The sequence below is a fragment of the Dreissena polymorpha genome, chromosome 1, assembly GCF_020536995.1.
Source record: "Dreissena polymorpha isolate Duluth1 chromosome 1, UMN_Dpol_1.0, whole genome shotgun sequence".
Lineage (NCBI taxonomy): Eukaryota > Metazoa > Mollusca > Bivalvia > Myida > Dreissenidae > Dreissena > Dreissena polymorpha.
The window spans coordinates 33,572,191-33,599,377 of NC_068355.1; the positions used below are offsets into that span (position 1 = coordinate 33,572,191).

Here is a 27,187-nt window from a genome sequence, read left to right on the forward strand (position 1 = left end):
CCACCAGACAATTATACGTGACCGTTGTTATAGTGAAGCTGAACGCCACCAGACAATTATAGGTGACAGTTGTTATAGTGTGAGCTGAACGCCACCAGACAATTATAGGTGACCGTTGTTATAGTGTGAGCTGAACGCCACCAGACAGTTATACGTGACCGTTGTTATAGTGAAGCTGAACGCCACCAGACAGTTATACGTGACCATTGTTAAAGTGAAGCTGAACGCCACCAGACAATTATACGTGACCGTTGTTATAGTGAAGCTGAACGCCACCAGACAATTATACGTGACCGTTGTTATAGTGAAGCTGAACGCCACCAGACAATTATAGGTGACCGTTGTTATAGTGTGAGATCCCCTGCTGTGAAAGGAAGATAGAGATAAAAAATCAATTGAACTCCACGAAATATGACTTTTCAGAGTTGTTTTAGGGACTTGTTCACAGTTTGATGAAATGACGAGTTTAAAATTAATTGGCATTATCACTATATGTGATAACACAATTAAAAAAAGAATTTATTCAAAATGTTAAAGCAAGCGAAATAGCCCCCTGATGAAGGGGCGTTTAAATTTAACATGACTTAAAATAATATTTGTCCTTAAATGGATTATAATCAACTTTCATAAAGGCTAAATAATACAAAATTTGTACAATTTGTCCTCGATAATTTTGAAAATGCTATAAGCACTATCTTATTATATGATTGACTTGGTTAATGATTCTTGTTTGTGTTCAAAAGTTGGGAATATAAGCATGTTATCTGTGTTCTTCAAGTTGATGACACAATTGAAGGTAATATTCAATTGCTTAAGAGGTGTGGACAATGTTTGTTCCACCAACTTATAACACAAACTTTTATGCAGACCAACAGACGAAGCAACTGACAGCGACTTATTGTTCCCCTTTTGAACTTTCGTGACCAAGGTATAATGATATATTTATTATTTATTTAACATTTATGCAAGGCCCCTAAATTGTTTGAGATAACTCAGTCCACTATACAAATAGTAATGAAAGAGCAGCAGTAGGCGTCTGTTGTCAAAATAATTGTATTAAACCCTGCATCGTGCTAGATACGGGAATCTACAGCTAACCTGGGATGCCAGGTTGTTCCACTGCTGCTGGGAGAAGCCCCCGGACAACAGAGTTAAGACCCCATGTGCATCTTGACCCCTTCCCAAGTGCTCACAAGGCTTGGGCTGGGGAACCACTATTGTTGGAGCCCTGATTGATACTGGGGTGATATTGGTCCTGGAATCCCTTTTCTCTGAAGGGTCACATTAATCACAGTGCCACTGTTCATTCCGGAAAGGGCGTCATGTTCATTGATAAGATGTCCTGTAAAATCGAATATAAACACAGTGGAACTCAAGTTGCATCTGCCGGAAATCATTCTTATCATCACTAAAAGGTCTTTCATTAAAATTAAGACACAGGACTTAAACAATACACAGCACTACGCAGTTTAGTGTATGAAATGTTGAAAAATTACGCCTTTTTGCATACATTCTGATGGCATTTACGCACAGACAAGGGACAATATTTCAGACGGTTTACCCAGTTGTTCACTCAAAACAAGAAAGACAACAACTGTTTAAAAGACTGGGTTACATTGATCGTGAGTGCAATAGCAGAAAAGTTTAATTTGGTCAATTGTTTCTTAGTTAAAGAGTCATATTTTGGAAGTGCTACAGGCATGCTGGCTGGTTACTAAACTGGTTCGGGATATTATGACCACAAACATTATCAATAACTGTCATGATGATCCAAGCTAAACTTTTGTTCTTAAGACAGCAGGCATTATAGTTGACACCAACAGTCCACTTGCAGCCGCTAAAAGTTTTTCTATAAAATCAAAAACAGTTATGCGTTTATTGTTTCTGGTTTTGTTTTTGTTGAATAGCCCCATGTAATACTTTCTGCAAACATTGATGCCATTTTGGCAAAGACAAATGCAAGCAACCAGTGCTAAAGTTGGCGCAAAACAATCATGTCAAATTGCAACTAGTGAATGGAATAGTAACACAGTCATGAAAATTAATGAAAAATGCTTTAATTCGTAGATGTAGTTAGTTAATCAAGGTCCATGGACATAATTAGAATGCTGCATTGACCATGCAGTAAACGCAGTTGTAAACTCCAGAATTTTTGTCTTTGTCAACCATAAGCTTCCATATTGCTTAGCCAACAGATTTGAACTGAACCAATTTTGTGGCAACAATGTTTCAGAGATAGAAAGCTTCTGAAAATAATATAGACATGCAATGCAATCATTTTAAATCAACAGAGAATATGTGTTGAGTTAATTTCAGTATATTCTTAAACTTTATTTCACAGGTGGTTATAGAGAAACAAATATGTTCACCAGGTGCATAGCAATGGGGGAAAGGGACTTTCTCTTAATCCCGGAGTGTTAAAAATATGATATCCTAATATTTCATCACTTTACATTGAGAATACTTAAAAATACATGAAAATTGATCAGATATCATGTTTTTTGCGTAATACTGTATTAATGTGGGACCTTAGTCAAGTGGTGGGATGTTGGTCTAGGAAACGAAAGGTCCCAAGATAGGATTCTGCTCACACCACAGAACTGTGCAACTCAACTCAAACAATTAATCCCATTCTTGTTCTATTGGGTACCTGTGAGGGAAATAAGCAAATCTGCTGTGGTTGCATACTGTGCAGAATGTAAACGGACGACTTATATCCCAGTGATCAGGTGCCACAGTGTACGTTTTGCAATGGTTAGGGGACTTACCTATTGAGATGTAGTGAATGAGTTGGAGTTGTTAGGATTTTTCTCTGTGAATAGAAAACCAGCTCTTTGCGCATCACTGACATATGTCCCTGTAAACCAAATAATTAATGCATTCTGAAATAGCATCAGTTATATTGGAGGTCAATCAATGTTGTTTGATTAAATAATATAAGAAATACATTATGTTTGAAGGCTCTTGATGCAAATGAGGTATACAATTAACACTTCACACACACACAGCCTACTATATACTGTTCACTTGATACAATCATTTTTCATCCATATCTAACCAATCTGCATTAAGTTACGTGTAACTCCAAAAGAGTTGGACGGACATACGGAAGAATTAAAGGACAGAGAGAATTCTACAATTCTATACGACCTCCCCCCCTGCACCCTTTCAAGGCAATACAAAAAGGCAACTATTATGAATATTTACAATTACGTAATGAATTAAGTTTAAGTTTCCAGCAAGGATAGAGTATTACCAATGTATAACACGCACACACTATTGAAATAAAATTTTGAGTAGTAACACTGCACATTATACACGGTAAATTACAGTACCAATGTACCTTGTAGAAGAGGTAAAATCAGCCCACTTGGCAGGACAGTTTGGAGCCCCAGCTTTAGACTGGCTGCACCTATCCGGGCCCAGCTTACCAGACAGCCTGTTGTTCAGCTGGGTACCGATCTATGACTGCATGGGATCCTGTAGGAACTGGCTACAATTCAGGAACTTAAATAAATATTGAAGGGAATAATTGTATAATGTGCTGAAGTCGTTTAAATAATTGTTTTGCGAAAATAAATAAAATTTAACAAGTCTATTACAGCGGATTTTACATGCAAGGATAAACGCTTGGTGCAAGGGCTGAATTTCAGCCGAAACGTAGACAAAACTATGCCTTGACCTTCTATGATTAAACCTGATCAATTGCTATTTGCTATTTATTTATCAAGTAGATTAATTTTAAAAACACCTACTTACCATTTGATGCTTGGACCTTTTTCTTAATCAGGCACATAAAAGGACTGAAGTTAAGTGAACTATATGAGCTTCATTCTGGGAACATAGGGCTTAATGTTTGTGCAGTCTGCACAGGCTAATCTGGGATGATACTTTAATAGGTCTTAATGTATGTGCAGTCTGCACAGGCTAATCTGGGATGACACTTTAATAGGACTTAATGTATATGCAGTCTGCACAGGCTAATCTGGGATGACACTTTAATGGGAATCAATGTATGTGCAGTCTGCACAGGCTAATCTGGGATGACACTTTAATAGGACTTAATGTAGGTGTAGTCTGCACAGGCTAATCTGGGATGATACTTTAATAGGACTTAATGTATGTGCAGTCTGCACAGGCTAATCTGGAATGACACTTTAATAGGACTTAATGTATGTGCACTCTGCACAGGCTAATCTGGGTTGACACTTTAATAGGACTAAATGTAGGTGCAGTCTGCACAGGCTAATCTTGGATGACAATTTAATAGGACTTAATGTAGGTGCAGTCTGCACAGGCTAATCTGGGATGACAATTTAATAGGACTTAATGTTTGTGCAGTCTGCACAGGCTAATCTGGGATGACACTTTAATAGGACTTAATGTATGTGCAGTCTGCACAGGCTAATTTGGGATGACACTTTAATAGGACTTAATGTAGGTGCAGTCTGCACAAGCTAATCTTGTATGACAATTTAATAGGACTTAATGTAGGTGCAGTCTGCACAGGCTAATCTGGGATGACAATTAAATAGGACTTAATGTAGGTGCAGTCTGCACAAGCTAATCTTGGATGACACTTTAATAGGACTCAATGTATGTGCAGTCTGCACAGGCTAATCTGGGATGACACTTTAATAGGACTTTATGTATGTGCAGTCTGCACAGGCTAATCTGGGATGACAATTTAATAGGACTTAAGGTAGGTGCAGTCTGCACAGGCTAATCTGGGATGACAATTTAATAGGACTTAATGTAGGTGCAGTCTGCACAAGCTAATCTGGCATGACAATTTTATAGGACTTAATGTAGGTGCAGTCTGCACAGGCTAATCTGGCTTGACAATTTAATAGGACTTAATGTTTGTGCAGTCTGCACAGGCAAATCTGGGATGACACTTTAATAGGACTTAATGTATGTGCAATCTGCACAGGCTAGTCTAGGATGACAATTTAAGCACATACATGAAGCCCCATATTCCAGAACACTGCTTAGATACTACTTGTTGTTCTTATTGCTGCTGCTGCTTTGACCGGGCCATAGACAGAGATGGAGTGAGTCCCGACGCCGAAGTCGCCACCCCAAACCCAAGAACTCCGACAATAACTTTTGTTGAATGGCGTCAATCGCATACTGCTCTCCAGGCCTAAGGTTCACATTATTCTAAAACAACATATCGAGGTCTGTCACATTAACGGATGTGTCACGCAACGCCTGCTCTACCTGTTGTATCAGATCGTTTCAGTTCGAGCGACTTGTCCGGCCTAATTTGTCGACGCCCATCATCCAATTGTTGCTAAGCGACATCGATGCTGAGACGGAAGTCGAACTCACCAAGGCTCTGCTGTTGGAAGTGTTGATGTAACCAACATGGGAGGCTTAAGTCTGACGCAAGACAGCTTCGTGCTGAATTTCTTAAGCGAGTTGTAGTGTTTGTGCAAGAAGGGGGTTGTCATCGACTTTCACTTCAATGACGTTTGTCATGTTTGCTAGTAAAGTTCACTGAAAAGGAAATGGAAAGTAAACTAAAACCGGATTGTTTAGAGACACATGAATAAGCCTTGCAACACCTTACTTTACAGACCTGTTTTTTAAATGCCAAACATTGTGCCTATAATTGGTATTTAGAATGTTGCAATTTATTTTTCACCAATTAGAACTCAGAATAACGTAGTATCAATGTTTTACGCGCACCATTTGAAATTGGAATTTTTGGGTTTGTAGCAAGGTGTTATATTTATTTTTTGTAAATCAAAAACAGGCATTACTTGAGCAATTTAGAATGTGAGACTGTACACCTTTAATTGTGTGACTATAGAACTTTAAATGTGAGACTTCATAATTTAAATGTGATACTCAGCAACTTAAAATGTGAGACAACACAACTATAAATGTTACAATCTACATATTTAAGTGTCAGTCTGCACACCTTTAAATGTGACAGTTTATGACTTATACCTGAGACTTAACAACTTTAAATGTGAGACAATACAACTGTATGGCATTTAATAAGAAACAATACATGTGAGTTCAATATAGTTATTAAACTTAGTGAAATAAGCAAACTAGAGCTTTGTCACAGACATGACGAATACCCCCACATGCCGCATTGACACATAATATTTTGCATGTCATCTTCACAAAAAACAGCGGACACCATGCTCAATTTTTAAAACGCACTAAGTGACCCCTTAACCAAGTTTTTGACCAAGAAAGGCCCATGTTCTAACTTGGCCTTAAGATCATCTCCATAAAACTTCTGACCAAGTTTGGTGAAGATCGAATGTAAACTACTTGAATTAGAGAGCGGACACAATGATGAATGTTAAAAAATGCACAAAGTGACCCGGTGACCTAGTTTTAGGCCCGGAATGGCCCATGTTCGAACTTGACCTAAGCATCATCTAGTTACAACTTCTGACCAAGTGTGGCGAAGATCTGATTTAAACTACTTGAAATAGAGAGCGGACACCATGTTCAATGTGTAAAACGTATTAAGTGACCCTGTGACCTAGCTTTTTATCTGGTATGGCCAATGTTCGAAATTGGCCTTCAGATCATCTAGATATAACTTCTGACCAAGTTTGGTGAAGATCGGATGAAAACTACTTGAATAAGAGAGAGGACACCATGCTGAATGTTAAACAACGCACTAAGTGACCCCATGACCTAGTTTTTGACCCGGCAAGGCCCATGTTTGAACTTTGCCTTAAGATCATCTAGATACAACTTCTGACCATGTTTGGTGAAGATCGGATGAAAACTACTTGAATAAGAGAGCGGACATCATGCTGAATGTTTAAAACGCACTATGTGACACCGTGACCTAGTTTTTGACCCGGCAAGGCCCATGTTCGAACTTGGCCTAGGCATCATGTAGATGCAAGTTCTGACCAAGTTTGGTGAAGATCGGATGAAAACTACTTGAATTAGAGAGCGGACACTTAATTCGGACCGACAGACAGACCGACAGACAAGTTCACTTCTATAAACCCCCTAAACTTCGTTTGTGGGGGTATAATTAAGCAAGTTATTCTGATAAAAAACTTTAACATGTGCTATAACTAAGGGCTAGCTCTATGCAGAGTTTATTTTAACCATTTTTGGATTGGGACAATTCGTAAAAAATCATAGTGTTTTGAATTAAATTGGGAAAATGGTTGTAGTTTTTGCTAAACATAATTAAAAAAATTGAGAATAAGTGCTATCAAGATAAATTGCACTAAGGTTCAACTTATAGAGCTGCATAAGGAAACAAACTCAATTTGTAACCTATTAAAACATTGTTTCGGGTCAAACCTTGAATTGAGAATTTTAGCCAGTAATTATGGAAAAAATTAACTGTTTAAGATTAGGTATGGGACTCAATTTTGGCCCCAATTTCGACAAATGAATAACACTGTATGATCTCACCTGAAGCTCAAGAAGCTGAGCTGATATGCTGGCCTCGCTGATATTGCCAAAGGCTAAATTTGAGTTCTGATTAACTCAATGTTGCAACCTATCAAAACATTCTTTTTCTTCTGGAAAACCATGAATTGAGAACTTTAGCCAGTAATCATGGATATAGACTTTATGAGATAAGAATGGGGCTGAATTTCGGCCCCAATTTCAACAAAATAATTAACACTGTAAGGTCTCACCTGAAGCTCAAGAAGCTGAGATGACATGCTGGCCTTGCTGATATTGCCAAGAGACGAGTTTTGCTTCCTTCAGGTTGAGAGTCGAAGGGCGTATTGGACCACACAACAAAACTGCTGTTATTTTTCAAAGCCTTCTCTTGCATCAATTCAATGCGAGGCCTTTTGGGCTTGGAGTGCTATGTGCTCATAACAAAACCAGACGTGTTCACTTTAAGAACCTTGTTCACAATAGTGGGCGTAATTTGCGGCTGTGGCACACCCCATGGATGTATGGATCTCTTAGTGTTTACAACAAAGTCTTTACTGCCTTTTTGTGTCAGCATGGATGTAGGGTACTCAGGGTGTTCACAACCGAGTCATACAAGGATGTATTGTGCTCTGTGTTTACAACCAAGTCATTACTGCCTTTCTGTGTCAGCATGGATGTATTGTGCTCTGGGTGTTTACATCCAAGTCATTACTGCCTTTCTGTGTCAGCATGGATGTATTGTGCTCTGGGTGTTTACATACAAGTCATTACTGCCTTTCTGTGTCAGCATGGATGTATTGTGCTCTTGGTGTTTACATCCAAGTCTTTACTGCCTTTCTGTGTCAGCATGGATGTATTGTGCTCTGTGTTTACAGCCAAGTCATAACTGCCTTTCTGTGTCAGCATGGATGTATCATGCTCTGGGTGTTTACATCCAAGTCATTACTGCCTTTCTGTGTCAGCATGGATGTATCGTGCTCTGAGTTCACATCAAAGTCACTACTGCCTTTCTGTGTCAACAAGGATGTATTGTGCTCTGTGTTCACAACCAAGTCATAACTGTCTTTCTGTGTCAGCATGGATGTATTGTGCTCTGGGTGTTTACATCCAAGTCTTTACTGCCTTTCTGTGTCAGCATGGATGTATCGTGCTCTGAGTTCACAGCAAGGTCATTACTGCCTTTCTGTGTCAACAAGGATGTATTGTGCTCTGTGTTCACAACCAAGTTATAACTGCCTTTCTGTGTCAGCATGGATGTATTGTGCTCTGTGTTTACAGCCAAGTCATTACTGCCTTTCTGTGTCAGCATGGATGTATTGTGCTCTGTGTTTACAGCCAAGTCATTACTGCCTTTCTGTGTCAGCATGGGTGTATTGTGCTTTGTGTTTACAGCCAAGTCATTACTGCCTTTCTGTGTCAGCATGGATATATCTTGCTCCTGGTGTTCACAACCAAGTCATTACTGCCTTTCTGTGTCAGCATGGATGTATTGTGTTTTGGGTGTTCACAGCATAGTCATTATTGCCTTTCTGTGTCAGCATGGATATATCTTGCTCTGGGTGTTCACTGCATAGTCATTACTGCCTTTCTGTGTCAGCATGGATATATCTTGCTCTGGGTGTTCACAACATAGTCATTACTGCCTTTCTGTGTCAGCATGGATATATCGTGCTCTGGGTGTTCACAGCATAGTCATGACTGCCTTTCTGTTTCAGCATGGATGTATTGTGCTCTTTGTTCACAGCCAAGTCATTACTGCCATTCTGTGTCAGCATGGGTGTATTGTGTTCTGTGTTCACAGCCAAGTCATTACTGCCTTTCTGTGTCAGCATGGATGTATTGTGCTCTGGGTGTTCCCAACCAAGTCATTACTGCCTTTCTGTGTCAGCATGGATGTATTGTGCTCTGGGTGTTCACAGCATAGTCATTACTGCCTTTCTGTGTCAGCATGGATATATCTTGCTCTGGGTGTTCAAAACCAAGTCATTACTTATTTTCTGTGTCAGCATGGATGTATTGTGCTCTGGATGTTCACAACCAAGTCCTTACTTCCTTTCTGTGTCAGCATGGATGTATTGTGCTCTGGGTGTTCACAACCAAGTTATTACCGCCTTTCTGTGTCAGAATGGATGTATCGCGCTCTGGGTGTTCACAATAAAGTCATTGTTGCCTTTTTTTGTCAGTAACATTGCTAAAAGTCTGTTCCATTATGATATTTTGGCCGCTGAGAGGACAATCTGGGGCAGTCCGTAACCCTTCTGTTGTCCAAACTATCAACAGCAGACGTATACCACTAGGAAAGCTTACGCTTTTATTGTTCCTTGATTCTCTCCTGTTCAATTTCTGTTTGTCCCATAAAGATTGGAACAAGTGATTGAACTTTTTATTCTTCATGATATTTGTTGTGATGTCCAACAGCAACAACTGACTGTTAGCGTTACCATAACTACTGCTATAACTGTTCGTGTCTGTAACACTTGTCCCTTTCAGGCCCACGCGGAACTCTAGCTTAACAAAACTACCCAGGCTTTTGTTTGGAAAACGTAAAGTGGGCATTGCGTTTTGTCAGAACAGAATCATACTCAGAATTTTCTGCAGAACAGAGTTGTTCAACGATGCTGACTTTTTGAGGCAGGAGGTCAAGGGGGAGGAGTTAGAAGTCAATGGAGGGGGAGGCTCATTCTGGACTGGGGCTTCTGCAGGCGGGACTGGTGTGGTTGCTGGGCCAACTCGATATCAATGCTGGTGCTCTGCTGAAAACAACAACAACACAGTGGGTGATAGGAACTTGTAACAAAGTACATTACAAGCTATAACAAACTATGCCTCTTGACTGGCTGTGAAGGTTTTCAAAAACATGAATTTCTATTCTGGCATTTTATTGGTTCCTTGTCCTTAATAGCATAAACATAAATACAATTAAGTCATTTTGTATTAAAATAAGAAAAGTGTTGGCTAATGCTATACTTATCTGTAAATTTATATCTATAATCTTTACTCCATTTCTAGAAATGTATTTTCATAAGCCAATATGCGGATCACTAATGTTAGAAAGTGTCATCCCAGATTAGCATGTGAAATTCACATAAGCTAATAATGGAGGGTAATTTCTGACTAGTCTGGACTTTCATAAAGAAGCTTATTTGTTCAACAAAAAATACCTTTAAGAGGAAAATGTTGTCCATTATTAGCCTGTGCAAACTGCATAGGCTTATCTGTGACAACAATTTAAGCACATGCATAAGGCCCCATTTTTCCGGATATCAAGTATGATGAGTTATGGGTCAGGGGAGTGGATGGGTCGTCCTGGACTGGGGCTCCTGCAGGCCGGACTGGTGCTGTTGCTGGGCCAACTCGATATCAATGGTGGTGCTGTCCTGAAAACAACAGCACAGTGGGTGATGTGAACTTGTAAAAAATGTTTATATTACAATCTATACGAAACTATGCCTCTTGATTGGTTATGAAGGTGTTTAATAGGCAACATTTCCTTCTAATTAATGTCTAATCTGGCATTTCATTGGTTTATTGTCCTCAATAGCACGAAAATTAATATAATCAAACCATTTCGTATTAAAACGTTGTTGGCTAATAAAACACTGTATACCAACCTGTATATTCATAATGATGCAATTTCATTAGCCAATATGCGGCTCCTAAATATTACAAATAGTCGTCACAGATTAACATGTGAAGTCCACACAAGCTAATCAGGAAGGACAGTTTTTGACTAGACTGGATTTTCATAAAGAGGATATTTCTTTTCAACAAAAATACCTTAACATATGAAATTGCTGTCCCAAATATGCCTGTGTGGATTGCACAAGCTAATCTAGGACAACGACAACAATTTAAGCACATGCATTAAGCCCCATTTGAAAGAAGTTTTTTTCCTGTATAAAAAAAAATAAAAATAGAAAATCATCTTCTTAACATTGTTTTTAAATTGTACTCATTATATGTATCACTTTACTTTTCCATATATTTTACTGCTCATATACATTGGATTTAAATTCTGTTATAGGCCACTTGCCCTTAAAGACTACACGCTGACAGCACTAGTTTGCCTGTTCTTTGGTGACGCCTTAAAATCCACATTTTCACAGTAACCAATACGAAGAAATGATTTTTTTTCCAAGTAAATTGCTATCATAAACTTTGTTTGATGTGTTGAGGGAAAACACAAGTTTCTGAAAACATATTACCCAATTGCCCACATACACAAATCCGATCACAGGACCTGTTTTGTGTCATGTTTTGTATCATCCTTTGACCCATTCATTTTGTGAAAGAAAAATGATTCTCGAATTTTAATTATAGTGAAGAAATGAGTAGCAAACTACTTAAAATTGCGAAAATTCTAGTCACAAACTTCTTAAAATTGTGACCCACAAACTCTCAAATTTGAAACAAAACTGATTCCATAAAAAGGAAAAATAGCCCAGAATCATGCCCCTTCCAGAAAAACTACAACTTTAAACGAGAGCGCCGATGGCGTTAAAAGCATAGGTGCAAGATACAGGGAAGAATGGCGTCACGTGGTATAATGTAGTTCGATATCGCCATCCGCGAATTTCTCAAATCAATAATTTCAAACAATTACCGACTATTTAAATAGATAATCTTTCCATTTACATCAGTGTTTGAAACGCTTATGAAAAATAATTACCCAAGCCTTTCAAAATTTAAGCACGGACAGATCTGTATCGAACTATTCTTTTCACAAATGAAAAAAGACGCTACCCTATTCGTCTGCGTCAAGAATTTGTTGTAAAACTTTTGGTAAGCGTTAGATGCAGACGTGCACAACAGATTGAGTTCTGAATACAGATTTCTGAATGCAGATTTTTATAGAAACTCCTCACAGCAGTTACTTCCCTTGCTTCGCCCGGTCAGTAACTTCTCGTATAAGGGAGGCCACTGCGTAGGAGTTTGAGATTTATAGTGCAGATAGAATTGTTTTACGAACAAAATTTGTTTTAGGTTATAAGAAGATTTTTTGACACAAAACGGTCTTAGAAAAATTCACTAAAAACGGTGTCAGCAATATTCTTGGAAGAAAACGTTAGAAAAACGTTTCCAAAAAAAATTGTAAGAATGACCATATACTAAATTAAATAGATATTTTGTCTGATTTTTGATCAGGTAAGGCTTCATAATGGGTAACCGATAGATGTGGATTTTCGAAATGTGGTATATACCATAAGCATAGGTGCGTAAACGCACCTATGCTAAAAAGGCACTGACTGATGAAACAGATGTAAAATATTGGTCAACAATTCAAGCTAGAGACTGGAATGCTACACCCCTGATCCTGGAAAATCATTTATTTTAGTTGGCATAACACTTGCAGGTTTTTCAAAAATATACTTTTGTGGACATGTTAATTCGTGCATTTCTTACTTGTTGAAAAAAACAACACGAATTTGCTTGGATAATTTTTTTATGTGTTTGAGTAAATTTCGTGGATCAGTAAACCCAGGAAATCAACATTAATTAATGTACCACAAATTTTAACAAATTTACAGTACTTAATCAACATGTTTTTAGAAATGTGTTTGACAAGATTTATTTTATTTATTTTTAATTTAAATTTATGATTGTTCATTAAGAACAATAAGTTTGATTTTTTTAGTCCGGTGTATTCCTTAGTTTAAATACAATGCAAACATTAATTGCTGAATAAAGTCGAAACCCAATGACTCTAACTTGGCTGGACTGACAACAAAAGTTTTAGCCATCCAGAATTCGATCCAACCGATCTGAATATACTTATGTTTACTAACATAAATCTGCAATAGATTTACATCTCCAGTTGAAGAGTATTCATACTGCCTAATCTCCGTACTACTTTCTTCTTTTGAATCAGTAAGAACAGAATTTATATACTTGACATTTTTAAGTAATCACTATTTTAAAACAGTGACACAAACAATCAAACAATGATCTTATGTAAGGAATAACGCTAAGAAACAAAGCAATATATAAGCATTATATGCACATCGCCCAAGTATTAAACAAAACATTGTATTACTTTATTTGCTTGTGTTTTTATTTAAGAATGACATGACACATAGATACAAAATTGTCTATTCCTTCAAGTTGACATATTATAACTGTAACTCTAACTATTATAGTAGATCTTTATTTTGTATAATCATAAACTGTGTATTTTGTAAACACTGTATGCTTGCTTTGTCCACTTGGGCTTTTGGCCTTCTGAATGGATTGTTTAATAAACCATATTGTGATGCAGCCGTTCCAGCCATAATATTATAGCATCTACAAAAACGCCAGATTGTCATCTTTTACTCAAATCAATTAACGATTGAGTCAATTACATGTTTGAAATTATAGGGAGCCTTTAATCAAGTGCTCATAATCAAGTAACAGCTTTATGCGACCCTAGGCGCTTTAGAGCCAGGCAAACAAAACAATGTGAAGATTGTGATGGGGACTTAAAAAAATTTGAGACATTAATCCGACCCCTGCAAATTCGAGCCATTTGACATAAATGTATATGAATATTAAGCAATACAAAAAAGATGCTTCGAGGATAGTCCGAGCAAACCGGAAAGTTGAGCCAAGCGAGTTTGAGCCAACAGGTTTTGACTGTATATTATATATTTTTTTAAATTACTATTCTGCTTATCTGTAAACAAGTCAAAATTCATAGGTTCTCTTAATACATTTTTATTGTATTTATTATTGCATTTTATGTTCATTCTTTCTTTATTTAAATAAATTAAGTTTCCACAATTATATAAGAATTAGTTTTCTAGTTTGGATACTAGTTTACAGTAATTTATAAATATATTAAGACTTCACCACTGTGAGGAAAGTTTAAAAAAGCACAAGAGCCATTCAATTTTAAGCGCTCTGAATTCAATCACACATTGCTTACATTAGTATCTCTTAACAATTATTTATAATTTGCATGAACAGGGGTGGCGAAATCTCAAAAAACTATACTTGTCCACGGACAACCATTTAGGAAATTTAACTTGTCCGTTGCTGAACTACACTTGTCCGTTAATGTTTATATAAATTATAAACGCATTTATTTATTAATGTAAAACAATGTGGAATATACCAAAATGAGTATGATTTGCTAGTTTTGTTTATAGCTGTATTTCAATAGTACATTCATTATAGCAGTATATTATAAACAATATAAAGACTTTCTAAAACTTTTAATCTTGCAAAGCTAGTGTTATTAAAACATGTGTTGAACATACGTACATCGTAATCTTAACAAATTAAACTAGTCCAATATGTTGACCTCATCAGACTGAGGCTCTGCGCCGCTACTGGTAGCAATTAAATTATCATCAACTGGTACCATTGAAAATCTGTGAGCCAAGTTTCTTGAAAAGTTCTGGTGCGTTTACTTAGATCATATTTTTTATAATAATCTTTCTTAGTTTTTTTGGGAGGTGGACTGCTCAAAGCTTCGGGTTTCTGCTCTGTTGTTGAAGATTTAAAAAAACTAAATGTTCCATTTTCACCATTAAAGTCGTCTTAAATAACAAGGTAGACCGTGTTTTGATTATCTTACTTTAACACTTTTTATTTCCGTCTGATTGTAAAAATAAAGAAACCAGTCTGTACACTGTCTAACAGTTGGGCCGAATGTTTAAAATGCGGCATGCTCCTGGTCTCTTATAGAATAGGGGAGATCACTGCTCAGGAGAGTGCCCGCATTTTAACTTGATTGCTCCGCAAATAGCACTGACAATGTAATCGCATGTCAACATCCAGTTTAATACAACTTAATTACGGCTTTAATACAATGTATTTTTTTGTATACCTGGAACCGACTTTTAAAAAAATTGTTGTCCACGGACATCTTAATTGAAAAAAATCAGTTGCCCAGACAAGCAAATGTACGACTTGGGCAACTCGGACATTTGATTTCGCCACCCCTGATTAACATGAACACCATTGTCCCAATAACCACTTTTTTAATCATATTGTTTGTTATACCAAATTTATTCTCATAAGAATGTATAAATACAACCCTTAAACGGACTTAACTTGAGCATCGCTCCTGAAAAACGGGACTTAATCAATGTGTATAGTGTCTTCCCACATAAGCCAGTGGAGTCCTCATAGGCTAACCTGAGACGACACTTTTTTACTAGACTTGATTTTTGTTTAGAAACAAGAGATGTGTTCGTCAGAAACAAAATGCTCCCTACTGCACCGCTTTGAAAGAAAATTTCTATTTATCAATTGGCAGGTATAGAAATAATCTCCCTTTAAAGCTTATAACTTCCCTTGGATTTTGTTTTTGACCTTTATCATTGAAGGATGGCCTTGACCTTTTACAACTCAAAATGTGAAGCTTCATGAGATACACATGCATGCCAAATATCAAGTTGCTATCTTCAATATTGCAAAAGTTATGGCCAATGTTAAAGTTTTCAGACCGACGACTGACAGACAGACAGATGGACTGACAGTTCAACTGCTTTATGCCACCCTACCGCCTTGGGGTGGGGGGGGGCGGGGGTCTGTAGACAGTCAAAAATGACCAAGTCAGACATCACTGACCAGCAAAGCCTGTGGTTTATCAAAGAGATCATTGCCACAGTTCATCATGTATATATGTACATACGTTCACAGGTAAGTACTGAAACCAACCATTTACAAATTAGTACAGGAAAGAAATGATAGTTATATCATTTAAAAACAAGAGCTGTCACCATAGGATGACTTATGCCCCCTATAAACGCTTGATAGAAGTTATGAGCTTTTTTCGAAACCTAAATTCAGATTTCGAAACCTATACGCGGACCCTAAGTTCACAGTCAAGGTCCAGGGGTCAAAATTTGTGGGCGTATGGAAAGGCCTTGTCCGTATAAACATGCATACCAAATATGAAGGTTATATTTCAAGGGACATAGAAATTATGAGCATATTTTAAAACCTAAACGCAGATTTCAAAACCTAAACGCGGACCCTAACTACAAGGTCAAGGTCACAGGGGTCAAATTTTTTGTGCGTATGGAAATGCCTTGTCCATCTACACATACATACCAAATATGAAGGTTATATCTCAAGGGACATAGAAGTTATGAGCATTTTTTGAAACCTAAATGCAAAGTGTGACGGAAAGACGGACAGACAGACAGACAGACGGACAGTTCGATCACTATAGGCCCCCTTTTCTTTGAAAGGGGGCATAAAAATCTTTGACAAATCACTCATTAAAGTTATAAATAAACAAAATACAAAATCTGTACATTGTTGTAAACTACAAATTCACTGTTTTGCTTTTAGGTTGGAGACTACATGAGACTTTGACAGTTGGTGGGAAACCATCATCAACTGGAGAGATGCCGGTAAAAAGATGACCATAAAACAGTGACCGCTGATTCGCATTGAGTTCTTTCTTACATACTGGATGACCTATCTTTTTTATTGTTTAAATCATTGCGGCTTGGAATGCTCTTTAAGAAAAGGTATGGTTATGGGGGTGTCTACGCGCAAAAGTTTGACTATTTTTTGTTTAAGTTATTGCTTTTACATTGAATTTGTGTACGAAATCTTTTGGTATATTAATTGTGATCTAAAAACGCTTGTTCAAAACTGCATTCGTTACTTCCCTTGAGCACTCATTGATTAGACACTTATCGGACAATGTTGTTAGTCAATCTCACGAGACGCTATAACTAGTATTGTTACTGGATGGAGAACTCGCAGTGATACATTTATTTTAATGTCTTTCCTGCCTAATTTTGAGGGCGCAACACACGAACATCAACGGCAAATATGAACAGTAAATGAAACGAGCTTCCAACCATCATGAAAAAATAATCGGTCATGGCTTCGTTTTGATGTCTCCAAGTATTGGAGACTTTGATTCTTAGCCTACATTGCTGACTGGCTGGTAAGTACATGTCATACGTAATGTAAAAAAAACAACATGAAATTAAATAGCATGCACTAACTTGCAAGTGTAATTTTTAACAGATAAAATAAATCTGTCAAGGAACGAACCCTGCCTTTTATTCAAATGTGTTCTCATACTGTCAAGGAACGAACCCTGCCTTTTATTTAAATGTGTTCTCATACTGTCAAGGAACGAACCCTGCCTTTTATTCAAATATGTTCTCATACTGCATTTTAGATGCTGATTCAATGGCCACAAACCAGATGTGGCTTAGGTAATGAAACTACTGCTACAAATGTCGTTTTAGATTAAGAAGACTCAGAAGGGCAGAAAAGTTACCTTTGTGTTCTACTTCTTATGCACTGGTATTATTGCTAGTTTGAGATTGCATTTACTTTATTCAGATATTTGAGAGGAAAATTTTGCTAGTTTGAGATTGCATTTACTTTATTCAGTAATTTGAGAGGAAAATTTATATCATGTTATAACATTGTTTTTTCAGGCCGCCTTTAAGAGCATACCTGACATGTCAGACCTAGATGACGGTGACTTAGAGACAATGACCATGATGGAATTGAGATGTATGGAGACCTTGTGTTGATTATTTTGTGAGGCATTTTCTGTGAATAAAAACAAAGTCAAGTGTTTTTTTTTTGTTTTATATTAATTATGCTATGTTTTTTTCAATAGAAACATAGTTACAAATGTAACATAATCATAGCTATCTTCAATATTGCAAAAGTTATGGCCAATGTTAGATTTTTTTTCGGACGGACGGAGAGACTGACATACTGACTGACTGACTGACGGACAGTTCAACTGCTATATGCCACCCTACCGGCGGCATACAAATTCCCTTTAAACGAAAATGTCCTCAAAAGCGGAAAGTATCATCCCATATTACTCTGTGTGCTCACTGCACAGGCTATTCTGATGATGGCACTAAAATGCATTAAGCACTATTATCCCAGAACAAGGCTCACCTGGTATTATCTTGTACAACTCGTTATCAGACGGTATAAGACGGTAGGAGGACTTAATTTGAGCCTCATTCTTAGAAAACAGGGCTTTATAAATTGTGCACTAAGTTTTGTCATAGATTAGCCTGTACAGTCACACAGGCTAAAAAAGAACAACACTTTCCGCTAGACAGATTTTTTTTTTATAAAGAGGCTTCCTATATACGAAAAATTCCGTAAATGCAGAAAGTATCGTCCCTGATTTTCCTGTACAGACTACACAAGCTAAGTGGGACCACACTTTACACACATGCATTTAGTCCCTGTACAGACAACACAGGCTAATCTGGGACCACACTTTACACACATGCATTTAGTCCCTGTACAGACTACACAGGCTATCTGGGACCACACTTTATGCACATGCATTTAGTCCCTGTGCAGACAACACATGCTTATCTGGGACCACACTTTACACACATGCATTTAGTCCCTGTACAGACTACACAGGCTAATCTGGGACCACACTTTACACACATGCATTTAGTCCCTGTACAGACTACACAGGCTATCTGGGACCACACTTTATGCACATGCATTTAATCCCTGTACAGACTACACAGGCTATCTGGGACCACACTTTATGCACATGCATTTAATCCCTGTACAGACTACACAGGCTATCTGGGACCACACTTTACACACATGCATTTAATCCCTGTACAGACTACACAGGCTAATCTGGGACCACACTTTACACACATGCATTTAGTCCCTGTACAGACTACACAGGCTATCTGGGACCACACTTTACACACATGCATTTAATCCCTGTACAGACTACACAGGCTATCTGGGACCACACTTTACACACATGCATTTAATCCCTGTACAGACTACACAGGCTAATCTGGGACCACACTTTACACACATGCATTTAGTCCCTGTACAGACTACACAGGCTAATCTGGGACCACACTTTACACACATGTATTTAGTCCCATTATCCCAGAGGGAGGCACATATGTTTCTTGAAAAAACACTCAACAACAGACTGTAAGCAGACTTAAGTTTGTGGAATGAGGCCGGAGTCCTTCTAATAGGGAAAATTCTTGGTGTTTTGACCACAAATTGGGACATTGATGTTGTTGGTTTTTTGCTTACAAATACTATATAATTGAGAATAAGCGTTTTCAAAATTGTATTTACATGAAATAAGGTTCAAGTAATAGAGCTGGGTAGGGAGATTAACTTGATATTGTGATACATTTATTTTTCTTTATCTTCAATTGGACATTTGAGGCAGTTGTTTGGGAAAAATACATTGTTTTAGGATTGTAAATGGGGTCGATTTCAGACCACAAATTCGACAAATAACAGCAACACTATATACATACTAAAAACTTAACATCTCCTTGCAAACAGGCTCTATACAACCAAGGCATTCCAAGCTTAATTAAATATCTCACAATTTTTTAAAAACTCAAGGTCTGCATGGGAATGACATAAATTCTAGAGGTGTTGTGTTAATGAGGTTTCTTATGAATAAGTTGGGAAGCATCAAGCTGAAAAAGTTTTTTAGTTATTGATCCTCAAGTCAATGAAGTCGTGCTGTAAACACGATACATAACAGAAAAGACGCAATTTTAACTTCTATGATATCATATCTCATATTCATGTTCATGATTCATATTTAGCATTTTTAATACAGATGTAACACTGTAAAACCATTCTTATGCGTTCGATGCTAATTTTTGTTGATTTTAAGGTTTTACCGATCTGCAAATTTATCACAAACACACCGGAAATGAACTGACACAAATTCCTTATTTATTTTTCCAAACTGAGTAATCCACACATTAACTTATTATATGTCCATGAAATACTATTGTAATCACCAAAATTTCATAAGGAGGAATATCAATGATTTTGCAATATACAAACAATTTAAGAGGATATTTTACCTTATGTAAATTCATTCTGTTCTTTACCACCTCGTCTTTTTGCATTCTTAATAAACAGGAAATACACAAGTTCCTGGTGTATACATGGGTCAGTAAAACGGACCCATACCCGAAGCATTTTTATTTGTTTTTAAATAATTAAGTGCCTTATTATAATTACAATGCTTACAACAGGAATTTTTTCAGACGCCCTGGGGCCATTTGGGGGGGGGAGGGCTGCACCCTACATATTTTTATTTTTTTTAGAGTGAAATGACGTTATGACGGTGCATTATGACTCTTCAAGAAAAAACAGGAATAAAGTCATTAATCAGATTTAACAACAAGAGCTGTCAGAGGACAGTGCGCTCGACTATTCGAGTGCTTGACAGTATAACGTAAGCCATCATGGGGAAATTGTTCATATTCAATAAGTTATTAGACAATATTTCAAAAATAAAAAAAGGAAAACAAAAAATTATTTTTGTTGGGGGGGAGGGGGGTGAGAGGGGGTATAATGTGGGGTGTGGTCATTTATTAGAGGATCTTTCGAAAAAAAAAAAAAAGAAAAAAAAAATTCTTTTGGGGGGAAGGGGGGTGGGGGGTGAGAGGGGGGTACAATGTGGGGTGGGGTAATTTGAAAGATGATGTTACAAAAAAAAAATTTTGGTGGGGGGGGAGGTTTTTTTTTAGGGGGTAGGGGGTATAATGTGGGGTGGGGTAATTTATTTGATGATGCTAAAACAACAAAAAAAATTGGGGGGAGGTTTGGGGGGAGGTTGGGGGGGGGGACGGGGGGATGATGAGAGGGTGGTATAATGTGGGGTGGTTGATTGTGGTAATTTATTAGATGTTTAAAACAAATAATAAAAAAATGGGGGGAAAGGTTGGGGGGGGGAAGGGATTCTGGGTAGGGGCGTGGGGTATTGTTTGGGTGGAATCCATTGTGGTATTCAGGTAAGTGTTGTTTTGTCAAAGTAATAATAAATGTGATCATAAATAAAGAAGTTATGGCAATTTAAGCAAAATGTTCAATTATCTAAGTGTAAAACGGTGCCATAATTATGTCAAAATGCTTGATACAGTTGTCTGCTCTTGTTTATAGGTTGGGGTGATGTTGGTAAACAAGTATGCAAAATATGAAAGCAATATGTCAAAGGATATAGGAAAATATTTGGGGTAGTACGCAAAGTTTAACAAAGATTTATCAATAATATGCATATTCTTAGTATAAAAGGGGCAATAATTCTGTCAAAATGCTTGATACAGTTGTATGCTCTTGTTTATAGGTTGGGGTCATGATGGTAAACAAGTATGCAAAATATGAAAGCAATATGTCAAGGGACATTGAAAATATTTGGGGTAGTACGCAAACTTAAACATTTGCTGCATATTCTAAGTGGAAAAGGGGCCATAATTATGACAAAATGCTTGAAAGAGTTGTCTGCTCATGTTTATAGGTTGGGGTCATGTTGGTAAACAAGTATGCAAAATATGAAAGCAATATGTCAAGGGACATTGAAAATAATTGGGGTAGTACGAAAACTTTAACATTTGCACGCTAACGGAAACAGAAACGGCACGGAAATGGAAACGCCGACGCTGGGGTGAGTAGGATAGCTCCACTATATATATTTCATGTATAATAGTCGAGCTAAAAATTGTTTTAACCCTTTCCCGCATAGATACGCATAATCGCGTCTTGATCGATTCCTTAATACATCCGTATGAAACCATACTTTTTATCTATTACTGCCAACTTACTACTTTTACAGTTGTTAATCATTACCCGATAATCCTGTATAGTCCATTATTAAAAAGACATTCTGATAAATATTTACGATAAAAGTGCTCAAAATTTCCAAGAAACACAAACATTCACCATTTGTTGTCAAATTTTGGCATATATGTTACTGTGTAAAGATGTGATAAAAAACGACCAATCGGGGCGTTTTTTTCCACTAAACATGTGTAAATTGCCTGATGTGATGTTCCCCTTTTTTTTGCATTATAATTATTATATCTCAATCATATTTCAATTAGATCTAACAAAGTATGTACTATCATAAAATGATTTTATTCGTATAATTTGATAAATTAGAAAGAATTATATTAAATTAGTTTTTCCCAAATCAATTGACTTTTCACAGGAAAATATGCCAAACTCAAAATGGCATTTTTTCCCCAAAATGACAAAGAAAAGGTCTGACAAAGGGTCTATGTTACCTTCTGCGTAGTCAGGTCATCCTTGTCCACCACATCCTCAGCATCCTTGTCCTGACTCAGCAGCGACTGTAGCAGCAGAATTGCTTGATGTATTTCTTGTATGTATATTTAGGACTCAAACAAATTAATAAAAAATGTAATTAACACACACACGATTATATAAATGTAATGAAAATCAATAACAAATGTTCAACAGCATAAAATATGGCAAATTAATAAATATTACATCAAGTGTTACCTTTCTGTAAACATTGCATTCAATATTAATATATACTCCTCCAAAGATAACTTAAACAATTTCATATTTTATAAAAAAAAGTATTCATCCATATACATTTCTTACATGACATCATGGTGTTTATAGAAATGAAAGTCTAAAAATAGCCTCAGTTGCTACGTACATGTGCATCTATGTACTAATATTACATGTTCAGTTAAAATGCTTTGTTTTTTCATGCAAGAACTTTATTTTACAAGAACTAAATTGTAGGACCATAATGACACAAATGTTATGACAACATAACATAATATGCATTAAATCTAATGTTGTAACAAAAACCCTCACATTGTATAATCAGATAACAATATGTACACATAAATTATTTGTATCTTTAACTACCCACTTAATGTTGTATTGTAACATCACACACTACTATGTTCGTATGCTAAACAACACATTGTCATTGAAATACTAATCACTAATTACAACAACTAATACATACATGTACACACTATTCCACTCTGAACACCAGGATGGTGTCGTCCCACTTCTGTCCCACAATGATTGATGATGTGGTGCTGCTGTAGCAGACTGACCATGGTAGCCTCACTCCATCCTCATGAGTAGCCAGCGTAGCCAGCTTACTCTCTCCCTCCCAGCCCACCTGTAGTACAGTGTTGGACCCCCATCCACAGACCAGCACCTGGCCTGCAGGGGTCACATGTAGACCAAGTGGGCGCAGTAGTGCTGGGACTGAGTATGTAGCCAGGAGTGTGCCATCCCTGGCCAGGGTGAGAAGCTTGGGCTTGCTGTCGCTGATGATGTACAGCCTGTCTCCTGTGGGACTCACAGCACACTTCTCTACTGCAAAACAGAGTAACATCAAGATATTGAATTACTGTTAATGTTAAATAATCTTATTAAACATACTGCAGTGATATTGTATAACGCATATGTTGCTATAAAGAGGCCTTTACACATCTAAAATATATGCATACATTTCAATGATTTAATAGTTAAGTGTGACAATAAACTTCAGTAGCAGAGCTATTGTGTTTACGTTTGACAAGTTTAAATGCGACTGGTGAGTAAGAGCAAAATTACACAGATGGAAAGAATTACACATACTAAAACAATTGCACAGTTCTATCAACAGGTAAACATATTGTACATGTACAATCATTTAACAACCACAAAATTAAGACAGGGTCAGAAAGTGTCTCTCTCCCAGGAACTCAGTTTCTATTTATAGACATGTCATGTAGTGACAGTCAAAATACTTCATTACTCAAGTTTATAAATCAATAATAGTGAATCTTGTTTTGGCTACAATGTACTGTACATGTAGCATTCAAAGGGCACATATGAATTATATAACAAATATTTTATAATACATCAGCGGGTTTTCTGCTATTACATCTGAATTTTATTTTATTATCATCTCACAAAGTATGTAACTATAATTTATATTATTATTTGTTCAAAATAACAAGATAAAGGCCTAATGGGTCAATATTTGTTGATTAAAAAAATAAATCCCAACTCGGTTCATTTAGTCAATAAAAATTCCCAAATTTGTCATTGTATGAATTTAAAATAACACAATTTGACTAGACTCCTTTGTCCACAATGGCTAGACAAATCCCTGTACATAATACACATGTTATCAGGATGGATTCACCATGATTCTTACCTGTATAATTAGCTGATCTATCTTGGTAGAGTCTGCAGATCAGTTTGCCATTCAGTGAGTATTTGTACAGTTCTTGACGAGAGGTGACAAAAAGGTCTCCTTGGTGATGGGTTATACATCTACATTCATGTTGAAACTGAAACTTCCTGCCAGAAACAAGCTTTCCCTGGTTGCCAGTGATAAACTGGACCTCATGTATGTTACTAGTATTCACAGCCACTGCAACCTCACTGGGTGTGATCAAACAAATGTCAACTGGCCCAGCATTCACATCCCAGTGACTCACCACCTGGTACTGCTGGTTCAGCAGCTTGACATTCTGATTATTCCAGTCTACAACCAGTACCTGCCCATCGGGAAGAACACATATGCCTCTGATATAACATACATCTTTATCACTTGGTATTCTCACATTATGCTTAGTAATACTCTGGACATTAAACACCTCGCCTGACTTTCCTAGCAGAGTTAATGCCTGCTGTATTATATGCTTACATTTTATGCTGGCTATAAGGCAGAGCTCCTTATTATCTCCAATTTTCTGAACAAATTCATGGAAATGTGACAAGTCATTGTGAAGACTGGTGCATTTAATAATAGAACTTGTAATTGACCCTTTTATGCTTATAACTTCATCTCTCATCTTGTTTAGTTCCTTCACAGTAATATTATCAAATTTATTCAAGATAAAAAGAACACTCCTACACATCTCTTCTTTTAAATATTGCTCATGTCCGCCCGATGTACTCACATAACTATTACCACACTCTTCTTTATCATCTATATTAACATTTAAATTGCCACGCATTTGTTCTATCATGACTGCCCCATGTTCCTTATATGTTCTTAGCAATGCCTGAACACTGAGCTCCTGACTGATCTGAAGGCTTTTGATTTCTCCCAGAACAGTTTCCAGCTCCACTGACAGTCCCTGTAGGTCTGTGGGCTGCATGTCAGTCAGCTCATTAATTGGAGTCACTTTACTGCACTGGCTGAAATAAACAATCAATACATGTACATACCAAGGAATAGTCAGTGATATTATGTAATGCTTTAAACAAATCTACACATTTAAACAAGGGCTGTTTGTAAAACATGCATGCCCCCCATATGGGCTGTCCATTGTAGTGGCAGCCATTGTGTGAGCACGATTTTTGTCACTGTGACCTTAACCTTTGACCTAGTGACCTGAAAATCAATAGGGGTCATCTGCGAGTCACGATCAATGTACCTATGAAGTGTCATGATCCTAGGCAAAAGCGTTCTTGAGTTATCATCCGAAAATCATTTTACTATTTCGGGTCACCGTGACCTTGACCTTTGACCTTGTGACCTCAAAATCAATAGGGGTCATCTGCGAGTCATGATCAATCTACCTATGAAGTTTCATGATACTAGGCAAAAGTGTTCTTGAGTTATCATCCGAAAACCATTTTACTATTTCAGGTCACCGTGACCTTGACCTTTGACCTAGTGACTTCAAAAACAATAGGGGTCATCTGCAAGTCATGATCAATCTACCTATGAAGTTTCATGATCCTAGGCGTATGCGTTCTTGAGTTATCATCCGGAAACCATTTTACTATTTCGGGTCACCGTGACCTTGACCTTTGACCTAGTGACCTCAAAATTGATAGGGGTCATCTGCGAGTCATGATCAATCTACCAATTAAGTTTCATGATCCTAGGCGTATGCGTTCTTGAGTTATCATCCGGAAACCATTTTACTATTTCGGGTCACCGTGACCTTGACGTTTGACCTAGTGACCTCAAAATTGATAGGGGTCATCTGTGAGTCATGATCAATCTACCCATGAAGTTTCATGATCCTAGGCGTATGCATTCTTGAGTTATCATCCGGAAACCATTTTACTATTTCGGGTCACCGTGACCTTGACCTTTGACCTAGTGACCTCAAAATCAATAGGGGTCATCTGCGAGTCATGATCAATCTACCCATGAAGTTTCATGATCCTAAGCGTATGCGTTCTTGAGTTATCATCCGAAAACCATTTTACTATTACGGGTCACCGTGACCTTGACCTTTGACCTAGTGACCTCAAAATCAATAGGGGTCATCTGCGAGTCATGATCAATCTACCTATGAAGTTTCATGATCCTAGGCGTATGCGTTCTCGAGTTATCATACGACAACCACCTGGTGGACGGACCGACCGACCTACCGACCGACCGACCGACATGAGCAAAGCAATATACCCCTTCTTCTTCGAAGGGGGGCATAATAACAAGAACTATGGAAATGGAAACTAAATGAAAGCATGATATTTTGAGGCTTAATATGGAGGGAGAGCTTATACTTGCACATGCCTGTCTGTCCTTCCAACAGTGCAACTTTTATGTCACACGTTACTCAACAAGTATTCCAGACACTTTACACTAAAAATGGCACGGCAGAGGCCGTCGGGTATCCCAACGCGGCACGTATTGCCATAAAAGAAGTTCAGTATCAATTAGAAGTGAATTGGTGTAGAAATGAAAAAGTTAATGTAAAATAACCTAAACAAGTGCTGTCAGAGGACAGCGCGCTCGACTATTCGAGTGCTTGACAGTATAACGTAAGCCATCATGGGGTAATTGTTCTAATAATTCAATAAGATCAAAGTAATATATTCCGCAATGTATTGAACATTTGTAAAGACATAAAACAAAGTAATAAGATTTTATTTCAAATTTGATAGTAATAGCTTGGGTGGAAAGTTTGGACGGTCCTTCAAAAATAAAGTAAACAAGGCAATTGTCAAGCAATCTAGTCCCCTACTGGCTCCACCATTGTCAGGAATTCCACCATTTTCAGAATGTTATTTCATTTGGTTGCCATAGCAACCACAATTTTTG

General features: G+C 37.3%; 1 protein-coding gene across 7 annotated transcripts in view; it reads right to left on the bottom strand.

The window, feature by feature from the left end:
• Nucleotides 1–27,187, bottom strand: part of LOC127876068 (uncharacterized) — a 299,486-nt gene that overhangs the window by 192,024 nt on the left and 80,275 nt on the right. For 2 of the 7 annotated variants that reach the window (XM_052420950.1, XM_052420940.1), the window contains exons 2-9: nucleotides 24,332–25,323; nucleotides 23,141–23,502; nucleotides 22,419–22,484; nucleotides 10,554–10,769; nucleotides 7,644–10,145; nucleotides 3,344–5,502; nucleotides 2,769–2,857; nucleotides 1,099–1,342 (exon numbers count right to left, since the gene is read on the bottom strand). In XM_052420950.1, the coding sequence (XP_052276910.1) occupies nucleotides 23,150–23,502; nucleotides 24,332–25,323 (1,345 nt within the window). In that variant the 3' untranslated portion in view covers nucleotides 1,099–1,342; nucleotides 2,769–2,857; nucleotides 3,344–5,502; ... (2 more) ...; nucleotides 22,419–22,484; nucleotides 23,141–23,149. Of the gene's footprint in view, nucleotides 1–1,098; nucleotides 1,343–2,768; nucleotides 2,858–3,343; nucleotides 5,503–7,643; nucleotides 10,146–10,553; nucleotides 10,770–22,418; nucleotides 22,485–23,140; nucleotides 23,503–24,331; nucleotides 25,324–27,187 lie in introns of those variants that run through there. The other 5 variants (XM_052420983.1, XM_052420981.1, XM_052420961.1 and 2 more) reach the window with 4 other exon arrangements.